The sequence below is a fragment of the Eschrichtius robustus genome, chromosome 1 (genome assembly GCF_028021215.1).
Source record: "Eschrichtius robustus isolate mEscRob2 chromosome 1, mEscRob2.pri, whole genome shotgun sequence".
NCBI lineage: Eukaryota > Metazoa > Chordata > Mammalia > Artiodactyla > Eschrichtiidae > Eschrichtius > Eschrichtius robustus.
The window spans coordinates 47,427,300-47,454,562 of record NC_090824.1 but is presented as its reverse complement, the minus strand read 5'-3'; the positions used below and the strand labels follow the sequence as shown (position 1 = coordinate 47,454,562).

Sequence of the window (27,263 nt, the reverse complement as noted above, 5' to 3'; positions counted from 1 at the left end):
TGAAGAGAGGTAAAAATGAAAAAAAGGTTGTTGGCTTTTAACAATCATCAACGATTTGCACTGTGCTTTCAGCAGAGAATTCTTTTGTGCACAGGGCCTGTCAACATGGATATGGTGTTGAAAAGTAAAATATATGAATAGAAAGTCACCATCTTAGTATTATAATGTGTACTAACTAGACAGGTTTCTTCTATTTAATGGGAGTGTCTTAACTTCCCTGGAGAGAAATTTTCAAAAACTTAATGAATCTTAAAAGTTATCTTATTTGTAAATAACAATTATGGTCATAATTGCATGATTTTTTGCTTCAGGTCGATACCAAGAAAACAACTTAAAGTACTAGGTAAAGGAAACTGGGTTTCCAAATGACTGGTGAAAGATTCATTTGCAATAAGAAAGATTGTGCTCAGGGTTCTTGTTGATAAATTATGTCTTCTTATTTTTGTGCTGCCTCAGAGTGACTATATATTTCATGTGGTTAGGTGTTTGACATCCAAGGAATATTTACATTTTGTGACTTATCATAGCTTCAAATATATTTAAGAATATTCTCTAACCATCCTTTATTTGAAAAAAATAACAAAAACTCCATAATGAGTTTTATAATCAGCTGTCATTTCTAACCCCTAAATTTCCCAACACTAATATACCCTGAAAGACATTCATATACCTAACATTTGACAACAGATGGGCTATTTGGGTAAATACAGGCTCATGGGTTGAATATAAAGAAACTCCTGGAGATGCCCAGATTTATTGGATCCTCTACCATCTGGTTGGAGAAATGTTCCTGATCATATTCAGAACTACTCCCTTCCACTCATCCTTGGTTCTCCTCAAAACTAACTTCTGGCTCTCTACATACCCTGTGCTTCCCACCTCTGTGTTTCTGCTTATGCTGTTTGTTCTCTCTGCACTGTCTCTTTATCTCTGCTTGTCCAAATCCTACTTCCACAAAGCTTTTTTTGATTTCTCCAGGTTGGATCATTTTCTCATTCCTTAGACCTGACAGAGGCCTTTACCTGTTTCTCTGTTATGTGGCTCATCCCATTCTATCATATATTATAATTATTTCTGTAGTTATCTACCTTCCCTACTAGAATATATGCCCTCTAAAAAATACTTAACTTCCACACCAGCATTTAAAATCTTTATGGGCAGCACTGAAATCTGTTTCATCTTGGTATCTTTTCTAGTGGCCACCTACTTGGCTCATGGTAAAATTGTTGAATGAATAAAAACAGGAAAAGAGAAAATAGAAGCCATATACATAATACCATCTGAATCAGATCAGTGTGGTGCAATTATGATTAGTGGTCTAATTGCTTGGGTAGCTGGGATGGTTTTAAGGTAGTGAATAAAAAGGACTACTTGAATGTAGGACAAATGTATGAGTGGATTAATTTTCCTTTCTCCAACTAAATATGCAAAAAGCACACATCAATTATTTCTCTATGGAAGTGACCATTACATGAACAGGGACCAGAGAGAGCACTTATATAAGATCATTTCTTGAGGGGATTTCACTGAGTTAGATCAACACAAACTGCTGTTATAGAGCCAAAAACCCAAATCAGCTTGTTATGCTGAAACACTGTTTTGGAATCTATATCAAGTAAGATTTTTTTTTTTTTTTGAAAATAGAAAAAATGCATGAAAATTAGCAATTATAAATACAGAAACTATAAAATTAGATATGGTTAAAAAATCCAAGGAAACACCTGTAACTTATTTTTTTGTTAAAGGTAAAATTCGATACTTAAAAAAAGGAAAGAGAAAGGAGCTATAAAAAAAGGAACCAGAAGTTAAGGATGAAAATAATTTTAAACTGCTAAGATTAATCTTTACTGATACATTTTGAATCTGCTGAAAATTAAGAGACTGAAAATATCTCTTGCATCCAATAATAATAATTTTTTCAAAGCGAACCTACACCTCTAAAGAACATTAAATATTTGTGTTGAAATCAGTATCAGTTATGGCATACCAACAGCCCTAGGGGAAGTGGTATTAATATCTGAAATAATTAGAAATGATTAAATCCTTTATACTATGAAATCCTTTTAAGTATATTACATGAAAAGAATACTGAACCTCTTTGAAGGCTGTAGGGCAATAGAGGAGAAAGAGAATGGCCTAATGCTTTTCTCCCCTCTCTAAAAGGTTCCTTCTTTGTAGAAGCATATAGGAGTATCATACATTTTAGCACATTAAGTGTCTAATCAATACTCGGGGGTTTCTGGACCACTACATTTAAGACTAGAAAATACAGGACGAGAATACATATAAAATAGTCTATTAATGGTAACATTCAAGCTGATCTCATAGAACTGATCCAATTTTTCAATGAGCAGGAGAAATCTAAGTAGATCATTTTCATAGTGCTCTGAATGCTATTCCTGACATATACCATACCGAGGGTATTATCTTTATTCTGCATTACATTTTCCGGAAAAAGAAGTTGTGGGAGATTAAAGAACGATTCTTGAAGTCTGAAATCTGTGAAAAAAAAACACAAGATGCTGTAAAGTGTTGGCTGATGGTTACAAATGGCCTTCAGTGATGCAGTGGCCAAAAGTTAGAACAATACTCCCAAATAAGCTGATTAAACCTAGGATACATAAAGAAGTACACACTTTGGTTTCTGTGAAGAGCTCTTTCATGGAAAATGTAAGAACAATTAACTCTGAAATATAATGTCATAATCTGTTAACGCCCAAATATCCCCCAAATGTATAGTTCAATTAAGTTCTAACCTAGAGGCAAAACAATGCTGAAAGAAACAGATTCTTTTCATAATATGTTACAAACACAGGGGAGTACAAGAAATGAAACAGTAAAACCACTGGAAATAAGCCTATACTTTCCAAAAGAAATGAAGAGTAGCTATATAAGATGCTTCAAATTGATGTCAATAAGATGGTTTCAACTGACAACACTAAATCTTCAAAGAGAGAAACCCTGATGGATCATGAATTCACAGTCTGTGTCCATCTTACCCTCAAAGAGCAAGAGAATCAAAGTCGGTAGCTTCAGAATGAAGGTTATCAAGAAGAGCTGAGGCAATCGAATGTGAGCAGAAAGGAAGGAAGGAAGAAAGGAAGCCAGAATCACCTAATCACAGTGACCAAATTCCAGAAAGAAGATTTAAGGAAGAAAGGTTTTATGATTTGCAACATATAGCCAAAATAGCAATTATGACTTAAGAAATTTGTCTAAATCAGGATTACACAGAAGAGTGTATTACTGAAGCAAGTCCAAGAATTAGTAAGGTGAATCTTGGGGATTTGATTTAAAAGGCATAATTCTCCCGTAGTAGTGGTCCAATTTTAAAAGTTGGACTTTTAAAATCTGTATCTAAAGATGAATACATGTAACTAAGAAATCATGATTAGCTCACAGTTAGCTGAGTCTATAGTTGGCAAGTAATTTACCATTAGGACCAACAAAGAATTTATATGCAAGAATGACAGAAAACATATTTTGTTAAGATATTAAAATATAATAATGTGATACAGCTAAGCATCTCTACTCACTTGTACTGGAAGAACAGGTTTCTTCTTTATTATCACTTTGAAATTTCTACGTTAAATAGTAGAAAAACTAAAAGATAGGTTTCTTCTCTCAGACCCTATAGACTTCTCTCCGTATGTCTTCATTACGCCGTCTCTTGGGCTCAAAATACCCTGCTCTCCTTGTTCCCTCATTCACCCTAATGTTTACTAGCATCATTGCTGTGCATTAACATTACAAGGAACTGTGGCTTTTTACCTGCCATTTTACAAAATTCTTTGAAGTTATTTTTCCTCAGAAGTTTAGTTTTCTTTTGACATCTGCATGTTATAATAGAATTTTGTATTTTCACAATCTCATTTCTGAGAGTAAGCAGAAGTGAGAGTTTAAGTCAGCAATAGTATAGGAACTCTTATAAGAAAACTATGAATTTTGTACAAATACCAAAATCTGAAATGAATTTTCTAGGCAGTGTTCAAAAGGCTTGCAATTATAAAATTTTTAGTACTCAGAGTCTGACATAGATAGGATTAAGTTAAAAAAAATGGAATTGGCCCAAATAGGAATGTCCAACTCAGAAATGGCTAGGGTAATTCATCATGGAGTGGAGGTGACTGTGGAGAAAGATCCAGCCCCTAGGACTGTTGCACGGCAATGAATGCTGGTTGTTTTAAAATTCAGAGTAGCAGACACAGTAAGAAAACAAGGCTCTAAATATCTGAAATGAAATGTTTAAAGATTTTTAGAGGAAGAAAATAAAATTTTCTTGCTATAGTTACAGAAAGGAAGTAGCTAGTTTCAGAGTCAACATTTCCTCATGTAAGTCAATGGAAAACTAGGACTTGACTTATTATCTTATTTTACTGGACATTTAAAAATAAGGCTCAAGTTTACATCCTTGGAAGTAAATATATACTAAGTGTATTAGTGTTTCACAACTATTCAAGAGTTTAGACCTTATAAATCCACTGGAAAAAATTAAATAAAGCTCCATTCTAATATAAGTCCAGTATAATTATCCTTTCATTCACTCATTTCTTGAGTATCAATTTTACACAAGGTAGCTGGGATAGGATTGGAAGCGATACAGTGGATCCAATACAATTAAAGCTCTGAAGGTTTTATAATTCGGTTGGATGAAGGGAACTGAGGGATTAGCACCAGGATGGCTTTGGCATAGCAGTTTTAAAAAGTATCAAGAGTAAATACAGCATAGGTTTGAAGCAATTACATGAATTTTTAAGGCTGAGAAGACCATATTTTAAAAAAAACAAAACACTTTATAAAAATCAGGAAGTGCTTACCACAAAGAGATTTGTTTTATGCTTGATGTGTAACACCTCTGTGCCACAAGGCCCTGATTATTAATGCTCTTTACTTAATTCACCAACGCAGAGAGTAAAACTGCATTTACCTAGGGATTATTCCTAAAAATGTAAGTAGAAGAAAAAGCAGTTTCTTTAAAAGCTAAGGCAGGCTTTAGATTAAGAGTTGACTGCTAGAGTTAATATCTTAACCCTTTGTGCTCAGCACGTTTTAAAAAGGCACAGTATAAACTTGGAAAGAACAGTATGAACTAACATGCAGAGTCAAGAAAGCCAGAACTGCTATGTGCAAGGGTCTGCGTTGCCACAGTGGACGTGGGAGGTGAGGCAACCGGCTTCTTCTCGTCTTCCACAGAGTCCCTTGATGCCTCAGATGGCTGTGATGCAGATGAACGTCCGAACCTTGAGAACAACATTCCTCCAAGTCCCTTTCCAATGCTCGCAGCCCCTACATTTCACAAAACAGGGCAGTCATTCTGCTGAATTACACCACACACCAGGCTAAAGAGCACCACCCATATTTACAGCCACTTGGCAGAGGGACTAAGCCCTAGTCATGTTTTTCCAGGGTGGGAACATATGAAAATTACAATTTATATTGTAGGTTTCTAAATAAAAATGGTGTTGAATAGAATCAGAGTTGTACAAACTCCAGGAATATAGCTTACAAAGGAATAAAGATTCTATTTTATTTGTGATCATTGTTTTTTAAAGTATCTCTTAAGATTAAAAATGTTAATAAAAGAACCATGCCATTCACATGGGCATATATTCAATATTGATATTCTTACTCCTGAGGTTAAGTGGTTATAAAAAGCTATGAATAAACAATCTTTATGACGAAGTCAAATATCAATGAGTCCAGCAGATAAAGCCTTTTTATAGTGCCATCTTGTGGCATTTTATACTAAGGCAACTTGTAACCAAAAGCAATGGACAAACTAAAGTGGCACAGAATTGAGCTCTGGTGCTACACCATTGTGGCTGGTACTGGAGATCATTCAAAGAGAAATTAAATACCCTTGTTGCCCTCAGGAAGGACACATATTTTGAGAGACTTTTAGGACATGGATCAGAGAACTGGTCGGCAGGGGCACCCTTAGTACTCAAGCACTCCCTCATTTCATGGATGAGGAAGCAGAGCATTAAAAACTATGTGACTTCCCAAGATCTCACAGTTAAGTGATGGGGCCAAGGTTAAAATGAGAGACTTGATTCCCCGATCTTCTTTTGTGCATCCAGCTATCTCATATTCTTTAACTACAGGATCTGATCTAATTAAGAGAACTTTAGTGCTTTTGCCCTCAAATATGAACAGTGAGAAGGAGGTTAGCTCTAAACATGAGGATTAACTGTTGGATGTTTTGTAATACATAGAGTATTTCCAAGTACTTAAAATTTCATGTCTATATAAAAGTGCTTAAATTCATTGATAAGGAATACTGAAAAGAAATTACCTAATATGCTTGCTTTGCCTATATTTGTTATAGATTCCCCATAGTGTCGGCGGGACAAGACTGGTGAAGTCACAGGGCTTGGTATTGTTGAAATGCCTTCACTGTCTGAAATTGAGGTAGGTTCTTTTGCTGGGTGAAGAAAGCTTGGCTTCATATACTCATAAGGTAGAGGATTGGAAGTATTATACCAGTGGATCTGGACAGGTGAAATGTTGCTGTAGTGTTTCAGTATTAACGGTTCTAATCTATAAGCCTTGATTTAAAAAAAAAAATTCAAAGAAACAAAACATTAAGGTACAATGCTTGGATTTTAGTAAACTGTTCGTTCTTATTTTATTGCATGCTCAGTAGACCTCAGCAAATGTTTAAAAACCTGATATTCTTAACATGTGTTCTGATTTCTTCACTGTTAACAATATGTAGTTTGTCCAATTATAGATCCTTGATGAGACTATAAAAAAACAATTAGTCTAGGCTAATAGTGCCCATTAATTAGTTTTTCAGAGAAATATTCATTTTTATTATGTTCTGATATCATCTAGCAATTAGATTTATATTAGTCTCACAAACAAAACTGAAGCAGTAAACAGTAACCTGGAACAGAGCAAATAAGGTCAATTTTTAATATCTAAGCTCTCAGTAAACCCTACTTTCAAGTAGATTAATATAGTAACAAACACTACATGATGGTATAAGACCATTTGTCTAATGTGAAGTAGGGATGATATAGCAGAAAAGGCAATGGACTTGGCATCAGAATTCCCTGAGTTCATATTCTGGCGTCTGTCACTTATTAACTATATGACACTCACCAAGTCACAAGGTCTCAGAGCCTCAGTTTCCTGAGCTATAGAAAGGAGATAACACTTCCTACTACCTCACAAGGATGTTGGGAAGAATAGATAACTTTGGAAAAACTGCCTAGCACAATTCTCACATAAGCTATTTAAAAAAAAATTTCACAGAAGAACTATAAAACGAGTAATAAAAATAATTCGTAATAATGAGTTTGGAACCCTCCTTTATAATACAGCTGACCCTTGAACAACACAGGTTTGAACTGCGTGGGCCCACTTATTCGTGGATTATTTCCCCCCATAATTACATGTTACAGCACTACATGATCTGCAGTTGGTTGAATCTGTGGATGCGGAACCGTGGATACAGAGGGCTTCCTGTAAAATTACACCCCAATTCTTGACTGAGCACAGGGGTTACCCCAACCCCCGAGTTGTTCAAGGGCCAATTGAATAACAAAATTTAAGACTGTACAAAGTATAGGGTATATACTGAAAGTTTAGAGTTCACCTATGATCTCAAGTTCACTTTCAAGTTATAGGAGAGTGAGTTAAATGAATGCATATTAACAAAATACTCAAGGTCTAACTGGGTGTTTTGCACACGTTTTACTTAATCCTAACAACCCTATGAGGTAAAATATTATCATCTGCATCATATAGATAAGAAATAGTCTCAGAAGTGAGTTGGCCAAGATCGTGCAGTCAGTATTTGAATCTAATACTAGATTCCATTTCAGTGAAATTTCTTAAATATAACCGTTTTGATTCTTTAACATATGAGAAATTTTCTAAAATTCTGGTGTTTAGTCATTGTTATATTTATTTGGTACTAGCTAAAGATCTTTTAAAAGACTTTATAGAATTACATAAAGCTATTTTTCAGAGAATAAATGCTATTTAAAATAGTTTGTCTTAAATCTAGTTATATCTAGCCTTGTCCCCAAGAGGATTTAAGGAAGAATTTTTCTCATCCAAAAATCTTACTTGGCATTAAACTGTTTATCTGGATGCAGACAGATCCTAGGAGTATTTACATTAAAAAATTTATTTACAGTACAAACATAACAGAGAATGTAAAAATCCAAAATGTCATAATTCCACCAAGCTAAAATAAATTCTTCCACTTTTCTATGTTTAATACATAATATTTAAATATTTTCATTTCTAAGAGTATCTACCAGTCACATTTCAATGTTGCAGCATACTTTAGAGAAAAAAGTATTTAAAGTGGGATTTTTAAAATTTATGGTTGCTACGTTATTGGTATTACAACTGGTTAAGGTTTGAAAGTCCAGATGACTCCTGTCTTTTGGATTAATTGTCTAAAGATAATATTTTTACATTATGCTTTCATCCTACAAATACAACATAAACAGAACATCTTTAAGGTATTTTATTTCCTGATCCCTAAACTAATCAGAGAACAAATATTTTAAAAATATGAACTCATGCAAATGTAACAGATAAAGGCATATCTTGGAGATACCGCAGGTTTGGTTCCAGCTCACTGCAATAAAGTAAATCACACAAATTTTTTAGTTTCCCAGTGCATATGAAAGTTAGGTTTACACTATACTTAAGTCTACCTGTTAAATTTGCCACAGCATTATGTCTAAAATAACAACATACATACCTTAATTAAAAACTAATGCTGTTGGAAAAATAGCACCAATAGACTTACTCAATGCAGGGTAGCCACAAACCTTGTTTGTAAAAAAACGCAGTATCTGCGAGAGATGTCTGTAAATGAAAGCTTTCTCATCAATTCAGCAGTACCTTGTAAGATTTCTTACAGAGTCTCTTAGGAAAAATTTAATATTGAGAGATAAATGTCCATATTTGCAACTCACCACTGGATCTGTTGGATGAAAAATGTTTAGTAATCGGTTACAAATCTCTCTGGGCAAAATATGGTCTTGACTTCCAGTGTTTCCTGGGCGGATGCCACGCAATGCCAAAAAAACTGCCAGCGGGGATCCCATACAGAAGAAATTTTCAACCTACAATGATAAAGTCATCCTAAATTTTAAAAGTGGTGAAGTGTTTTTCAAAGAATTTGGGCACAACATAATATATGGTAAAATACAAATAATAAATTTGTCTCCAAATATATATCTTTTTAAACGAGCTTTGTCTAGATGGTATCTGCATTACTTATTAACTATATAACAACCATTAATTATTCTGAACAGTCTATCCAGGAGCAACTTCATTATCTTTAAATCTAATAGAAAATTAAGAATGAGAGTAAGGAGAAGGAAGATTTATTAAGCTACTATTTTGTGTAAAGTAATAGTATATTAGGTATTCTAAAACATATAAAGACCAATAAGGCAGAGCTTCTGCACTCAGAGTTTACAATCCTGCGGGGAGGCAGAATAAAATAGTGCATAATAGAGGGAAAGCGTGCTACAGGAGAGTAGACAAAGGAATAATTAATCCCAACTTTGAGGGCTTTATAAAGGAGGAAGCATTTGCACTGGCCATAAAAGATGAAAAGGATTTCCAAAGTTGGGGTTGGGATATACTGGGGCTGGAAGGATATTCCATATTGATAGAACCACATGAACTAAAGCAGAGGGAGGAAAGAAACTGGCTTAATTTAGAGAATAAAAATAACCTGATATGGTTGAAAATTGAGTGTGGGGAAAATGTAACTTGGAATGAGAATGTACAGAACCTTGACTGTTTGACTAAAAGAGCTGGGCTTAATTTATTTTACAGGTAGTGAAAGAGAATAGGATTTGACCCATGTTTTAGGAGGTTAGTAAATCTGGTAGTAGCTTGTGAATGAACTGGAAAATTAAGAGGCTAGTGACTTGGAGACAAGTTAGAAAACTATTGAAAGAGTTTAGGCAAAAGATAATCTGCACCCAGGAGGACAAGCTGTTCCATTCAGAAATGGAAATTTGAGAGATTAGGATGGAATCAACATGAATGAATGGAGATGGGGATAAGGAAGGAGCCAGAGGCAATTCACAAGATTTGGGTCTGGCTGACTGGGAAGATATTAATTAATCCATTAATTGTTAACAGGATACTCTAAGTAAATCATGTTTTTGTTCATAATTAGTTTGAGGTATCTGTAACATACCTAACAGGTATTGAATTGAGAATTTAAGACAAGAAATATAGAATCGGATATGCCAACTTTTCCTTCTTTGTTTATGATTGGTTTGCAGTTTGGTGGACAAACACACAAAGGAATTATTCTCTCTCAGATAAAAGTAACGATTGCTTTAGGGTTATCTATATCCATCAAATAATTTTAAAGGTGAAGAAGAGCTTTAGACATTTAGTCTAACTGCCTCATCTAGGGATGAATAAACAGATGAATTCAGAGATGTTAACTGATTTTGACTTGGCTACTGTTACATAACTAGTTAGTGGCAAAGCCTCATGATCACAACCAAAGCTTCCCACTCTCTAGACCAATGTTTGTTGACATTTTTTTCCTCTTTTGAAAGTTCAATGGTAATGTGTGACAAATCTAACACTTTTATTTATGGAAGTAAATCCATCTGCCAGTTAACAGGCATAGAAAGACCTCTGTTTCTTTTAGAACTCTGGAGTACTAAATATTAATTTGCTAATTCATCATATGTTCCTTTTTAAATTTCAGATTTCTATATTTTTTCTCTATAAGTAATTAAATAATTAAAAATTCATATTATTAGACTACATGACTATGTATTAGAAGGATACACAATTATAGGGCATAAATTCTGGTTATGTGATAACTGAATTTTGAGATAATAATATACTTAGTGGATCGTACTCAACTCTCTAGTACAAAACCCAGGACATGAAATAGAAGAGTTTACTTTTACTATCAGATCAATTCTACATATTTAACATTGATTATATATAATAATGGTGGTAGAGATGGAACTCAAATTCCAGGTGGGGGGGTGACTCCAAAGACCATGCTCTTATGGCTTTTATTTTATTTTTATTATTATTTTTTAACATCTTTATTGGAGTATAATTGCTTTACAATGGTGTGTTAGTTTCTGTTTTATAACAAAGTGAATCAGCTATACATATACATATATCCCCATATCTCTTCCCTCTTGCGTCTCCCTCCCACCCTTATGGCTTTTAAATGTATCTTATAACTTTACCATATGGCTTTTAAATGTATAAGTTAAAAATAAAAAACCTTTATAAGTCATAGAGATAGATTCAATAAGAATTTTTGCATCATTCCATCACTTAACCTGTATGTTAAGTTTCCATGATAAAAGATATCAAGAAGAAACAATATAGTACACTAGACATGGGCATATATTCAACTGGAAATGAGTATTAGGAAACTTACATCATGTTCCATTTAACATTGCAAACAAATTGTTATTCAGGTATAGGCTGTGTCTTCTCCAATGGTCAGGTCAATGTCAATGTCTCTGCAACTTTTTATTCTTCTAAACCATTGCTTTCGACAGCTCTATTCCGATGCTCAAAAACCCTGAAAAGCTTTCCACCGCCCCTATCAAACATAAGGTCCCTTTTTCTAGCTCTTCCTGCTTTCCTACACCCTCCATGCCCTTTATCCTGTATATTTTAGCCAAACTGGCTTGCTCTCCTTGCTCCAAACTAACTGCGTGCACCTCATCTTGTGCTTTTATCATACACTTCTTATTGACTGAAATGTCAGCTTTCCATCCCTGGAATCATCACTGATATAATTCCAGTTATTTTTCTTGCCACATACCACTAGCTGGTCACAAAGATTTGTTAAATTCTAAATATTAGATATTTACCAGATCTGTCTCTCTTTTTCGTTTCTCACTATTTAAGATTATTTGGTGTTTCTTGGACGTGCTATGAAGGTATATCCCTCCATGCCTTTGTTTATGCTGTTTCTTTCAAGAACACAGCAGCATTTCTCCTTTCTTCTACTTGGCAATATCCAATTTACTGAGATTAAGTACAAATGTCATTCATTTGTAAACATTTACAGGCAAAATTAAACCTCCTTCTCATGCATACATCATTCTTTATACTGCTAATAGACCCAGTAACACTGTGTTACATATTTTGAGGGCTGGGAAACCATCTTGTCCATTCTTAGTGGAACCCAGAAACCAGCAGTGTCCAACACACCGCAAGTGTTAAAAAAAAAAAATTCATTTGAAAGAATAATTAGGATTTCATTTGAACCCTAACATCATGCTTCAAATGATGTTTGAAAAAAAACTGAGATCAACAATGAAAATATCACCTGTCTTTCCTTACCTTAAATTTTAAGGCAGGTGTTTGTGTCATAGATGATGCCTTCAATCCGTGTAGCCGTTCTTCTATGTCTCTCAGCCTAGAAAGGAGTATGAGATTATGTACACATTCATATTTATAATTTCATAAGTATTAGATGTTTACCAGTTCACTAAGCATAAAGAAGAAAATAATGACCCATCATCCAATCCCTCAAATTAAACCTTACTGACAGAATTTAATAAATGTACGTGCTGTAGTACAGAAAGTCTAAAAGTTTATGAAAGGACTTCCCTGGCAGTCCCAGTGGTTAAGACTCCACGCTGCCAATGCAAGGGGCGCAGGTTTGATCTCTGGTTGGGAAATTAAGATCCCATAAGCCGCACGGCGCGCCCAAAAAAAAAAGGCTAAAACAAAAAGTTTATGAAATAATTAGTAAAAGTACCCCTATTCTTCCAATACATGCTGTTAATAGCTTTTTGGGGGAAACCTTTAGTAAAATGTGAGGCACATACAAGCATATATACACCTTTAAAAACAAACACAGCATATGTTCATACCACATACACTATTCTGTATCTTTCCTTTTTCTACAGTTAATAATGAATCTTAGCAATCTTTTCACTTGTCCCCTGACCTACTTCAGTCTTTATAACACCTGTGTAATTGTCCATCATACAGACAAACCACAGTTTAAACTTCCTCTGCTGGTGAACATTTGGGTTATATCAACTTTTTCCTATTACAACGTTCTGTATCTAAGTCTGTTAAATTCTTTTCCTTTACAAATTTTTTTTTACTGGATTTTGTGTCTAAAATATAGCTCTGAGGCTTGCCAACATGACATTTTCTTTCAAAACTATCAATTATTTCTGACACTAAAAACTTGATGTATTTTTCCTATGGTACTTAATAAAATTCTAAATGAAATCCTTAGACAAATTCTATAAGACAAAAATAAATTCAACGTTTCCTGAGTAAGAATTTAAGTCAGCTAAATTGGTTGTTTTTATATAATGCTAACTATCAAAATGAGTGACTTTTCACTGTTCTATTAGAATCAATCAGATGATCATTAAGAGAACAAACGACAGAGCATGTAACTAGAGATGAAGATAGGAATGTAGCAAAGAATTAAAAGATAGTATCAGGAAGGCTGCAAATGATTAGATAATTATAAAATCTGTCAAAAATATATTTGTCAACAAAAAAAGGGCTTTAAAATTATTTTCAGAATAATAAGAAACGTAAAGGCCCATCTCTAAGATTAGTAAAACTATGAAAGATTACAAGCTAGTAAACATTTTCAGTAAGGATTCTACAAAGTGAATCAGCTTGGAATAAGTTTTAGATTTCACTCCTAATAAACTGTGAAGAAAAGACAGAAGGAAAAAGAGGAAGATGGAAGAATAATTTATTTTATGCTATAGGAAAACACCTAATTAGTATGAAAATTAAGTCTCTAGCTTGATTAGGCATGTTATTCAATAATCTTTGTACCCGAAACAATGTATTTTTTTCTTTATTATGAAAATCTTAAGCTTTCACCTAAGAAGTCCAGTGATTCCATGAAGACATTTTAAATTCTTTCAAGAGATTAGGGTATTTTACCGTTGTTTAGTTATATAGAGCTCATCAAGAAGATGACGTTCTTCATAGCTCATCCATTGTTCATCAGGCAACTCTTCTTCCTTCTGCAGCAACTGTTCATAGAGTCGAACTGGATTCCAGCCAGTCATTATGTCATAAGTGATTACACATCCCAAGGAATGTGACACTATTGAGACTTTACCCCCTTTTTCTTCAAAGTCTGGATTCCGAGAACAGAAAAGGGAATATAATCGATTCAGCTCTTGCTGAAGGCCTTTAACTAGCTGTTTGAAATAAGAAAACATCAAATTAGAGTAATCACTGACTACTATAAACTTTATTTCTAAACTCAAATACATTAAGGAAGAAAAACACACATTACTGGCCAAATATATCTAGGTCATTAAAATTAACTCAGAACCCTACAGGAAATGAAGTAAAGGTATATGTAATATTATAATCCATATCAACACTAACGAATAAAGGCAGATGTTACCCACACAGATCCTTTCATAGTCCTTAAACCAATTATTTAAGCCAGCAGTTCCAGAGATTTAAAAAAAAGTTCCATGCAGATTCTAGTAGATTTCCAGAGTCCTGGATATTTCTTCTTCATTGCAACGGACTCATATGCAATTCTAAAGTCTTGTACCTTGTAGTTTTTAAGCCACAGTAAGTTTTAGGGAAAGAATATCTGAGTTTATGGTAACAGGGTGACTAACATATTGTATATGCAACATATATATACTATTACTTTATGCATTCTTTTAAAGATTTTTTTTGATGTAGACCATTTTTAAAGTCTTTATTGAATTTGTTACAATATTGCTTTTTTTTTTTAATGTTTTGGTTTTCTGGCCATGAGGCATGTGGGATCTTAGCTCCCCGACCAGGGATGGAAACCGCACCCCACGCATTGGAAGGCGAAGTCTTAACCACTGCACTGCCAGGAAGTCCCACTTTATGCATTTAGATAAGAGTAATGTAATGAAAGTCCATTGTGTGACAAAAGAAAAAGCTTGTGTTGATCTACTTGATATTCCAAAATTCCCAGTAAGTTGGTAATATAGATAAGAGCAAAAAGTTGTTTTTAAAAAGCAGGACTTTTTTTTCTTTATAACTTTATTTATTTACTTAATTTTTTTGGCTATGTTGGGTCTTTGTTTCTGTGCGAGGGCTTTCTCTAGTTGCGGCAAGCGGGGGCCGCTCTTCATTGCGGTGCACAGGCCTCTCTTGTTGCGGAGCACAGGCTCCAGACGCGCAGGCTCAGTAGCCGTGGCTCACGGGCCCAGCTGCTCCGCGGCACGTGGGATCCTCCCAGACCAGGGCTCGAACCCGTGTCCCCTGCATTAGCAGGTAGACTCTCAACCACTGCGCCACCAGGGAAGCCCAGCAGGACTTTTTTAAGGTTTAGAGGTTAATAATGTGGGGAGTACCATAGCCATTTTTCTTTGTAAAACTGCTTTCTTGAAATTTAGCTTTAACAAATATTACTGACATATTCTATGAAGTGAGAAGAACAAGGTTCTTTTGTTACTCAAATTCATTCATACGGGGGCCCTGACCTGATTTTTAAGGCAGTCCTCTCCTCCTCCTATCATTGCTTACTACTATTTAGTTATAAAATTCCTGCCTGATATTAAATTTCGCACTTCAGTCCTTCTTAATATGTCAGCTGTTATTCAGACAAACAAACATTAATTATATACTGCTTCCATTTTCAATCTTTAGGTTTCACTGAACAATCTTTAGCAGATACAAACTGGAAATTATTTGAGCATTCATGCTTGGCTGGGTTAGCAGTGACGTGAATGAAGGTGCAATGTTCTTTCTGATTGCTGACATCACAGAGCTCTACACTGCAATACTGAGGTCTGGTTAAAGCTACTGAAACCATGTATTGGGTCTGGAGGGCTTGTTAAATACAGATTGCTGGGCTCCATCCCAGAGTTTCAGACTCAGCAGTTCTGGGGACCACACTAGTGGCAAATGCATATAAAAATCTCCCAAGACATGGGTTGTAGGTAATTCTAGTCAACAGAATTTAAGAAATAGGCAGTGTGATGTCAAATTACATGCTCTTTTCAAAGGGAGCTATAATGTAATGCTTTGGACTTGGCTTTGATAAGAATATGAACCAACCCTTAAAATTTTGTTATTTTCCTAATTTATAATCTACATGAAGGGAGGTGTAGAAAAAACTAATGTTTCAATAAAATAAATTCCTTTAAAAGCAATATTTGTTAATAGTTTTTACTTTTGAAGGCCTTGATTTTAAGACTCCTACCATGTAAGTACAGAAACACTAGATCCCTTTGTGACCAACTATATTCATTTGGGATATCTGAACCAAGAATAATGATATACCCTGTGATCTGAATTTTATTAATTCTACAATATTACCTAATCAGTTCAGCTAACCTCTTACACACGCAGGCACTGGATGGCTCTTCAAAAGTTTAAAAGTTTCTAATTCTCATAACCACTGCCCCCAAATTAAAATTTATGAAGTCAACCGAAGAGGAAAAAAACCCAGCAGCTTCAAGAGAGAATCCAAACACCCAAAATAGGGCTGAAGAATATAATTAGTCATTTGTCCTTCTCCCTGTTACAGGAAATTTTAATCAGAAAAAGTAATTTAGAGAGTTTTAGTCATATACATCAATTAAACAATTTTCAAATAACAATGGCAAGATAGGGTCATGACAATTCTCTTTATAGTTCTTCATTTTTAAAAGCCATTGAAAAGAGAGTTCAGATGTACAAAAGATATACAGTTCTCTCTGGATTTTTCATGTTACTTTATTTAGGGTTGAAGAAAGAGCCAAAGGCTCTCTGATGATGTCTTGATAGACTGGAGTTAGTTTCTTTTTTAAAAACTGGTCCTCAGAAAGTATGACCTGAGAAGTACTGATTGATACACAAAACTTTTTCCCTAAAAAGCACAGCTTTTTAGTGCACAATCACTAATTAGGGTCCTCCCATGTGCATCTCAGAAACTTGAGTGAAAAGGGGCCTCAGAGATGATCTAACTTAAACTGCTATGAAGATAAAAGTCCCTTCAGTAACACCCCTCTTAAGGGATAAGGAGCTCAGCATCTACCCCAGTGAGTATCTTCATCCAGAAGTGGTCACTTCTATTTAAAAAAAAATTTCCCCCCAGTTTTACTGAGATATAATTGAGATAGACTGTTTAAGTTTAAAGTGTACAATGTAATGATGTGATATAGGTATATATTGTGAAATGACTATCACAGTAAGTTTAGTTAAAATCCATCACCTTATATTATTTACAAATTTTTTCATTGTAACACTTCTGTATTTTTAAGGCAGTTTTGCTTATTACACAGTTCTTCATTAGTAACCAAACATGTCCCTTTCCGTATTTTAAATTCACGGATCCTTATTTTACTTTCTAGAATTAACAGAGTAAGTCTATTCCTTTTTTTTTAAATTGTAGCCCTTGAAATATATAAAGACAGATATATACTTAGTTACAACTTGAAAATCTAAGCACAAGGAATTTATATATCATAATATCTTTGATCCTCATGACAATCTTTATCAACTAGGTATTTTATGTCCATTATATAAGTGAGGAAGCTGAGAAAGTGAGAAATTTGATCTAGGCTAGTTAAGTGGCAGGTTTTGAATCTGCATCTGTTTGACTCCAAAGGCTGAGAGGAAGAGAAAAAAGGCTCTTATTTATGCCTATCAAATAAACCTAACAAGGTTAATTCACCAGGCATGACAATCCTACAGAACCCCTGCTGGCTGTTACTTATCACTACGTCCCTTAGGAAACATATATTGTTGAAAAATAATTTAGTCTAAATATTGCCTAACACCAACCTTGTGTTAAATGGACTCTGATTCGCAGAATCAGCTTTCCTTTTTAAAGAATAAGAACAATTTTTGCCCACTTCTCACTAAGTTTTTCTTCTATTTTCTTTTGTTCTTCACAATGCTTTAAGCAATGTTTCCCAAACTTCCCTGATGGTATCACCTGGGGAACTGTTAAAAACACAAATTCACAGGTTCTATCTCAGACCCACTAAATCAGGATCTCCAGAGGAGGGACCTGGGAAAGTATTTTTTTAGTTTCTTTTTCTTAACTTTTTATTTGGGAGTAATTTCAAATTTATAAAATGTTACAAAATAAAAATAGTACAAAGATCCTCACATAGGCTTTATCCAAAATTCACCTAATGTTAGCATTTCCTCCTAAAATTTGCCTTATCATTTGTTCTGTTTCTATAGCACACACACAACTTTTTTGTGAACCATTTAAGGATATATTACATGTGTCACGGTCCTTTATCCCCAAATATTCCAGTGTATATTTCCTAAGACTAGGAATATTCTCTTCCACAATCATAGTGCTGTTATCAACTTCATAATTCACTTTGATATATTTCATCTAATCTAGTCTACCATTCACATTTTAATTTTGTCAGTTGATCTAATATTATCCTTTGTAGCATTTCCCCCAATCCAGTACAGGATACAGTCTAGGATGAGATATTATAATTAGCTATCACGTCTCTTTAATCTTCTCTATCTGGAACATTTTCCACAGCCATTCTTTCTCTTTTATTATGCCAACATTTTAAAAGAATACAGTCTCATTCCTACTTTTTTATTACAACTTCCTCATTTTATGTTTGTCTGATGTTTCCTCATAATTGGAATACTGCATAAATAATGCTGTGTCCTTCTCTGGGTGTCCCTCAGGAACACCCCATAAAGTTGTTGCTTGATTTCTCCACTGTATACCTTTATTTTTTAAACTAAAAGCAGTCTGAGAGGATACACTTTAAGACCATGCAAGTATTCTGTTCCTCATCAAAAAATCTGCCCTCATTTTAGCATCCACTGATGATTCTTGCCCAGTCCTCTCCCCTACCTGATCCTACCATGATGGCTGCAAAATGAGACTTTCCAACTCCAGCATTCCTTCCACATTTATTAGTAGGCCCTTGGCATCCTACTGAAGCAAAGGACCTCCCTTCTTCCCAATTTGTTTATCTATTTATCATTGATAAGGACTTACAAATTTTTCAGTGATTTAGAATTCTTTAGTACATTATCCTTATTATAATACAAAAGTACTATTAATAATTCCTTACAATAAGTAATCATTACTTAATTATTTGGTCAGTGGGATATGCTTCTTTAATTTGACTATTATGTCCTTGTATCTTGCTCCATCATTCTTTTGAGCATTTTTCTACCTTTCGTCAAAACAAATTCTTCCAGCTTTGACTTGGACCTATCCTGCCCCAGCCCTGGAATCAGCCATTTTTCCAAGGAACTCTACTTTTTCTTAGTGGAGAATAACAATACTAGAGGCAAAGATCTGGGTGCTAGGTATACTCGTTGGATTGGGGTCTCTGCTTCTTGGTCCTTTCAGCGGACAGAGGTAGGAAATATATGCATATATATACTTCTGTGCTTAAACATATATGCTTAAATATATAGATGTTATCTACATACACTGGCTTATTTTCAAAATCATAAATTCACATTAATACCCTCAATTCCAATGTCCCCCATGGGGTTTTTTTTTTTTGCCTGCATTTTTAATGAGCACCACAAGTGATTGTTCTAATTAGGGATGTTTGGGATACACTGCTGAAGATTGCTGGTGAATCTCAGACACAAGTTCTCAGTGCTTTTCCATGAAATTCAACTGGATCAAAAAACCAACTAATTTAAAACACTGGGTGTTCTCCTTCCATTTCATTTATCTTAACGATCAGTTCCTTTTTCCTCCCGAATATGTTTTATTCAGTTCCATTCTGAGGAAGATTATCTTTGACTATAAGAGCAAAATAAAAAGTGATCACTTTCTCAGTCATCATTCACCAACGGCCAGAGGTTTGAGTCTGGCACTTTTCTCTTTTCAGTTTTTCTGGATATTAACGCCAACTTAAAGTTTTTAAAAAACACTTATTACTTTTGGGGGACATGACTCAGCACATTTTAGCCTTGAAGACTCAGGATACCGTTTTAGGAGTACTACCAACCACGTGTGCGTGCGTGTGTGTGTGTGTGTGTACGTGTGTATAGTAATATGCTCTCAGCCCTTGTCTTTCCTTTTTTTCCCCCCCTCACTGGTTTACTTGCAATACTATATAGTTCAGTGTTCTAACCTTTAGGGCATATCTAACGATGCCCATTGTACACTATAAAGGACTATGAACTAATAAAGTGTTCTACTTCACCGACTAGGCCTTCCTTTTTGGTTAGAATTAAGCTCAGAATAGCAGTTCTCCTTGTAGCTTCTTTTACTGTTTGTTCTCAATCAGATCAAGGCAGATCTTGCCCAATACTGGTATATGGCAATGAGGGGATATAGAAAGAGGAATGAAGAAAAATCCTAAGGGGATGGTAGTTGGAAGAGAAGGAATTTTCTGTGGCAACTAACCAAACATATTTCTGTCGATATGTAAAAGATATCCTGGATTAAGTTAGGGAATGACTCTGAATGAACAAAATCAGCAACGGATTGGCTTGGAGTAGCACAGAGCAAGCAGAGCTGCTCTATTGGTAATTACTCCTTGTACTAGTTTCTTTACCCTTCAAATGAAGACACTAATCATATCTACTTCATAGGGTAAGGATTAAACAAGTTAATACATGTTAGGTAATTAACGCGGTTATTCCCATGAAACAAAATTCTTTTTCTCTTACCAATAAAGTGACAAATTGCATTGGTAGAGATTCCCTCATCCCTCTGAATAAACTATCTCCCTTCACCTACCCTTCCGATCTGCCCCCCTTTAGGGTTATCTTTGTGATGCATGAGCAAAATTACCATTTGAGAACTACACAAATCCACTATAGAAATGACACAATAAAAGCAAGTCTTTTATATACAAAAACACTTGAAGGACATTTCTAAGTGTTTAAAACTCTTTTGTGGGACTTCCCTGGTGGTCCAGTGGTCAAGAATCTGCCTTCCAATGCAGGGGACATGGGTTCGATCCCTGGTCGGGGCAACTAAGCCTGCATGCTCTAGAGCCTGCATGCCACAACTAGAGAGCCCGCACGCCACAACGAAGAGCCCGTGTGACACAATGAAAGATCCTGCATACCACAACTAAGACCTGACACAGCCAAATAAATAATTTTTAAAAAGCTCTTTTGTGAGGATAATACTCATAGATATTACTAATCAGACTTATGAAAACTTATTTTTCAAAGAGCTATTTTCTAACCAACCTCTCACTTCCAAGGTTATCCATTTTATTAAGCATCCCAATGTGCAGTTTAAGACTGCAAATGCACTATGAAATACAGGCTATTTATAGATTAATGGATTCCTATAATTTCTCACTTGCTTGTAAAAAAAGAACATAAAATGTTAAAATTCAGGACACATGTTACCACTGAAAAAAATACCCAATAGCAATAAGATAATCATGATACTTACTTCATCTCTATAAAGTGGGCTAGTATAATACATTATGTCCATTGCACTGCTATTTAACATATCCCTTAAACCTCGCACTTTGTCTGGAGTAATGGAATCAACAGTGTCTACGAGGTAAAAAAAAAAATTAAACTTAAGAGAAGATTCATTTTAGGGAAAGAATAAACTGTGAAAAAAGTTACATTCCTTGAAATAACTGCTTTAAATTAACATTTATATATTCAAGACTAGCTTTGAATCTAATGAACCTTACCTTCTTGAAATTTTACTATTTGTAAATTTAAAAATAATGATGGAGGGTATTTACCTACCACAAACATCACTGCGCTCATCAGTGCTGAAAGGTTAAAAAACATTTCCTCTAAATCAGGAATAAGCTAAGGATATCTACTCTTTTTTTATAATTAAAAATTTTTTTATTGAGGTTCAGTTGATATACAATATTATATAAGTTCCAGGTGTACAAACAGTAATTCACAATTTTTAAAGGTTATATTCCATTTACAGTTATTATAAAATATTGGCTATAGTCCTAGTGTTGAACAATATATCCTTGTAGCTTATTTATTTTATACATAGTAGTTTGTACTTCTCAATCCCCCCCTTCCCCTATCTTCTCCCCCCCCCACCGCTAACCACTAGTTTGTGAGTCTGTTTCTTTTCTGTTATATTCACTAGTTTGCTTTGTTTTTTAGATTCCACATATAAGTGATATCATACAGTATTTGTCTTTGTATGACTTATTTCACTTAGCATAATATCCTCCAAGTCCATCCATGTCGTTACAAATGGCAAAATTTCATTCTTTTTCTTATGGCTGAGTAGTATTCCATTGTGTATGTATATATACATGACATCTTCTTTATCCATTCATCTGTTGATGGGCACTTAGGTTACTTCCACACCTTCACTATTAAAAATACATAATGCTGCTATCAACATTGGCGTGCGTGTAACTTTTCGAATTAGTGTTTTCGTTTTTTTCGGATATATACTCAGGAGTGGAATTGCTGGGTCATATGGTAGCTCTATTTTTAGTTTTTTGAGGAACCTCTGTACTGTTTTCTACAGTGGCTGCACCAATTTACATTCCCACCGTCAGTGTATGAAGGTTCTCTTTTCTCCACATCTTCTCCAACATTTGTTATTTGTGTCCTTTTTGATGATAGCCATTCTGACAGGTGCGAGGTAATGGCTCACTGTGGTTTTAATTTGCATTTCTCTAGTGATTAATAATGTTGAGCATCTTATTTGCCTGTTGGCCATTTGTGCATCTTCTTTGGAAAAATGTCTATTCACGTCTTCTGCCCATTTTAATTAGGTTGTTTATTTTTCTTGATGTCGAGCTATATGAGCTATTGGATATTAACCCCTTATTGGTCATATCATTTGCAAATATTTTCTCCCATTCCACAGGCTGTCTTTTCATTTTGCTGACGGTTTCCTTTGTTGTGCAAAAGCTTTTAAGTTTACTCAGGTCCTATGTGTTTATTTTTGCTTTTATTTCCTTTGCTTTAGGAGTCAGATCCAAAAAGATATTGCTATGATTTATGTCAAAGAGTGTTCCACCTATGTTTTCTTCTAGTTTTGTGGTTTTACATTTAGGTCTTTAATCCATTTTGAGTTTATTTTTGTATATGGTGTTAGAGAATATTCTAATTTCATTCTTTTACATGTAACTCTCCGGTTTTCCTGGCACCACTCACTGAAGAGACTGTCTTTTCCCCATTGTATATTCTTGCCTCCTTTGTTGTAGATTAATTGACCATAGTGCATGGGTTTATTTCTGTTCCATTGATCTATGTGTTGGTTTTTGTGCCAGTACCCTACTGTTTTGATGACTGTAGCTTCATAGTATAGTCTGAAGTCAAGGAGTGTGATTCCTCTAGCTCTGTTCTTCTTTCTCAAGATTGTTTTGGCTATTCAGGGTCTTCTGTGTTCCCATACACATTTTAAAATTATTTGTTCTAGTTCTGTGAAAAATGCCCTTGGTATTTTGATAGGGATTGCACCGAATCTGTAGATTGCCTTGGGTAGTATGGTCATTTTAACAATATTAATTCTTCCAATCCATGAACATAGTATATCTTTACATCTGTTGGTGTCATCTTCAATTTCTTTCATTGGTGTCTTATAGTTTTCTGAGAACAGGTCTTTTACCTCCTTAGGTAGGTTTATTCCTAGGTATTTTACTCTTTTTGATGTAATGGTAAATGGGATTGTTTCCTTAATTTCTCTTTTTTGACAGTTTGTTGTTAGTGTATAGAAGTACAACAGATTTCTGAATATTATTTTGTACCTTGCAACTTTACTGAATTCATTGATGAGCTCTAGCAGTTTTATGGTGGTGTCCTTAGGATTGTCTAGGTATAGTATCACAACATCTGCAAACAGTGACAGTTTTACTTCTTCCTTTCCAATGTGGATTCCTTTTATTTCTCTTTCTTATCTGATTGCTGTGGCTAGGACTTCCAATACTCTGCTGAATAAAAGTGGTGAAAGTGAGCATTCTTGTCTTGTTCCTGATCTTAGAGGAAATGCTTTAAGTTTTTCACCACTGAGCACGATGTTAGCTGTGGGCTTGTCATATATGGCTATATATGTTGAGGTATGTTCCCTCTATGCCTATTTCCTGGTGAGTTTTTATCATAGGATGTTTACTATTTTAACAAATGTTCTACTTAAAGTCCTAGCCAGTGCAATACGATACGAAAAAGAAATAATATTTTTAAGAAACGGAAAAGATCTGTTTTCATTTGCAGGTCATGTGATTGTCTACACAGAATATACAAAAGAATCTACAGAAAAATTAATAGAATTGACTCTCAGTTTTAATGCATGTATAGTTTTGCATAACTACCACCATAATCAGGGCACAAAACTGTTCCATCACCCTAAAAAACCTCCCACATGCTGCCCTTTATAACTCAACTCCCCACCTCCAAACCCTGGCAGCCACTGATCTGTTCTCTATCCCTATAGTTTTGTCTTTTGCAGTACGTCATATAAATGGAAGCATAAATTATATAACCTTTGGGTTTCACTTCTGTGATGTTGTGATATAAGAAATACATATTTCGTCTTTGTCCCTGGTTCTGACACAGGGTTCCAAAAACCTTTTAAGTTCCTGAGTGATAGGGTGAAAGGAATGTCTTTTATAATTCATAATGAGCCTCTGCCAATCGTAACTGAGTATATGCTAATGAGCTGACTCTTAGAGAGAATGGGGGCTGGTTGCCAGAGGAACCAATTTTGAACTTTCTGTCCCATTCCCCAACCTCTGGGAAGGGGAGAGGGGCTGGAGGTTAAGTTCAACTGCCAATAGCCAATGATTTAATCAATTATGCCTACATGATGGAACCTCCATAAACACCCTAAACAACAGGGTTTGAAGAGCTTCTAGGTTGTTGAACAAACGGAAGTACTAGAAGCATTGTGCACTTGAAGGGGACATGAAATCTCGGCACCCCTTCCCCATACATTGCCCTATGTAGCTCTTCATCTGGTTGTTCATCTGTATCCTCTGTAATAGTCTTTAAACGAATAAATCTAATTTAAACCAGTAAATGTAAGTACAGTTGATCCTTGAACATGGGTTTGAATTCTGTGGATCCTCTTATATGCAGATTTTTTTCAATAAATACATACTACAGTACTAGGCCATCTGTGGTTGGCTGCATCTGCAGATGGGGAACTGTGAATACAGGGTTGGACTATAAGTTCATACTTGGATTTTTGACTGGGGGTGAGGGGGATGTCAGTGCCCCTGATGTCCACATTGTTCAAAGGTCAACTGTAAATGTTTCCCTGAATTTTGTGAGTTGTTCTAGTAAATTACTGAAGCTCAGGAGGGGATCGTGGGACCCCCTACACCCCCCAATTTATAGTCAGTCACAACTACAGGGGACAATCTGGAATTTGTGATTGGCATCTGAAGTGGGCAGAAGTCTTGTGAGACTGAGACCTTAATCTGTCTATACCATCTCTGAGCAGTTAGTGTCAGAAATGAATTAAATTGTAGGACACCCCACTGATGTCCACCAAGAACTAAAGAATTGGCTGGTGTGGGAAAATCCCCAACATATTTGGTGTCAGAAGTGTTGAGAAGAGAGAGAAACAGTGGTGTTCTTCCTTTAGCTTCTCTCACTCAGCATAATGCCTTCAAGATTCCATTGCGGTAGTTTACACCTAACAGAAAATTACAGGCGTAGGGGTTTTATTAAATGTTAATTCATCCATGTTATCTATTGATACATTCCTGAGCAGCCTAAAATATTTATCTGGATGAATGGAAAAAGCTCAAAAGATGTTACTACACCAGAACTTTACATATGAGCTGTTGCTGCTGAGAAGTCTTCTTTGGTCACAATCTTTTTTTTTGTTGTTGTTAAACGCATTACAACTTTGATGTCCCTTTGGTTTATAAGCTATAACTGACATTCCTAACTGACTATGAGGCAGAATCACAGACTAGGAAGAAACTTTGGAAATCATCCAGGGAGGCAGTTCAGATGAACAAGGGCTCTGGTATTGTGCAGACCTAGATTTTTGCCTGCCATTCTTCATTAAATTCACATTTTACTGAGTTTCAGTTTCCCTATTTGTAAAAGAGAAAACAAAAGTAGGTATTTCATAGATTTGTGAGAAAATTAAATGAGATACTCCAAGTAAAATGAACCACAGAGTGCCAGGCACATAGTAAAAGCTCAACAAACAGCAGCTGCTACAATGTCCAGTACAACTCTCTCACCTTTCAGATTATGTAAATAATCAACCTAGACATTCTATTTTAATGGTCTTAATATTCAAAGGACAAAACTTTGTGTAAAGAAAGATGCATATATTATATAATTTCTCTATGTTAGATTATAATTCACCAGCCCAAGGAATGCAGGAACAACAATAAAACAAAAGGCCTGAGATTTTTGTCTTCCAAATATAAGGGAAGAAAATTATTAGGAAGAAAATGTAAGCTTATATAAAACTGTGGACAACAAATATTTTAAAAGCATTGACAAGTCACTTCTCTGTCAAAAACTTTAGAAAACATTTTGTTCCCTTCACTTGTCCCTCTCCTTTCCCCCATCCACAGAGGGCATGCATGAAAACTGTGTTATCTGTGAAATCTATATGGTGGTCCAAAATGACATAAGTTGATGTAATTATTTTTTTTTAAATCAATGGATTTTATTTTCTTAAATAATCTAGAACAAAGAGTGAGTATAACTCAAGACAAATAAATTAAAGACACTTCATTCCCAATGAGCAACACTTTGTTGCCACTGACTAAATCATTTAATTTTTAAACAAAATGTACCTCCATCCAGAGTAAGTTTTGACCGCCACTCAACAGGCAGAAATTCAACATGTGTTGCATGGTTGGAAAAATGCCTTTCTTCTATTTTTCTTGCAGCCTCTCTCATCCTAAAAAAACCAAACCAAAACAAAACTTTATCAGAGTAACTTCCCATATGTATTTACATGGTATAAAATGTCTTTAATCATAACACTTTCACTTGCTTATAACTTTGTCCAATTATGTTTCAATTACTGCTACACTGTGCAACAGTTTGTAATACTAGGACACCTTCATTTCAAAACTATTTTCCTAAATTTGCCATCTACGATTTCAAATATTACAAGCTTCGATATTATATTCTAAATAATCATATGTATACATCTTTAGAAGAGAGAATAGTATAATAAAATACCCCAGCTCCAATAATTAGCACATCGTGACCTGTCATTTCATCTATTCCTCCACTTGCTCTCCCCACAATATAGATTTTTAAATTTTATTTTGAAAATTAAGGTACAGCAAAATTGACTTTTTTCCTTTTTAGTGTCAACTGTATAGATTCGTGGTTAGCACCACTACAATCAAGATACAGAATAGTTCTATTATCAAAAAAAACTCCCTCATGCT

The 27,263-nt window shown here is 34.9% G+C and overlaps 1 protein-coding gene across 6 annotated transcripts in view; it reads right to left on the bottom strand.

Moving 5' to 3' along the window:
- DDHD1 (DDHD domain containing 1) overlaps nucleotides 1-27,263 on the bottom strand; it is an 89,434-nt gene that overhangs the window by 3,410 nt on the left and 58,761 nt on the right. For 2 of the 6 annotated variants that reach the window (XM_068545390.1, XM_068545396.1), the window contains 8 exons: nucleotides 26,655-26,761; nucleotides 21,338-21,444; nucleotides 13,921-14,183; nucleotides 12,334-12,409; nucleotides 8,946-9,095; nucleotides 6,296-6,548; nucleotides 5,095-5,286; nucleotides 2,416-2,499 (listed from right to left, as the gene is read on the bottom strand). In XM_068545390.1, the coding sequence (XP_068401491.1) occupies nucleotides 2,416-2,499; nucleotides 5,095-5,286; nucleotides 6,296-6,548; nucleotides 8,946-9,095; nucleotides 12,334-12,409; nucleotides 13,921-14,183; nucleotides 21,338-21,444; nucleotides 26,655-26,761 (1,232 nt within the window). The remainder of the gene's footprint in view (nucleotides 1-2,415; nucleotides 2,500-5,094; nucleotides 5,287-6,295; nucleotides 6,549-8,945; nucleotides 9,096-12,333; nucleotides 12,410-13,920; nucleotides 14,184-21,337; nucleotides 21,445-26,654; nucleotides 26,762-27,263) is intronic. The other 4 variants (XM_068545395.1, XM_068545397.1, XM_068545407.1 and 1 more) reach the window with 3 other exon arrangements.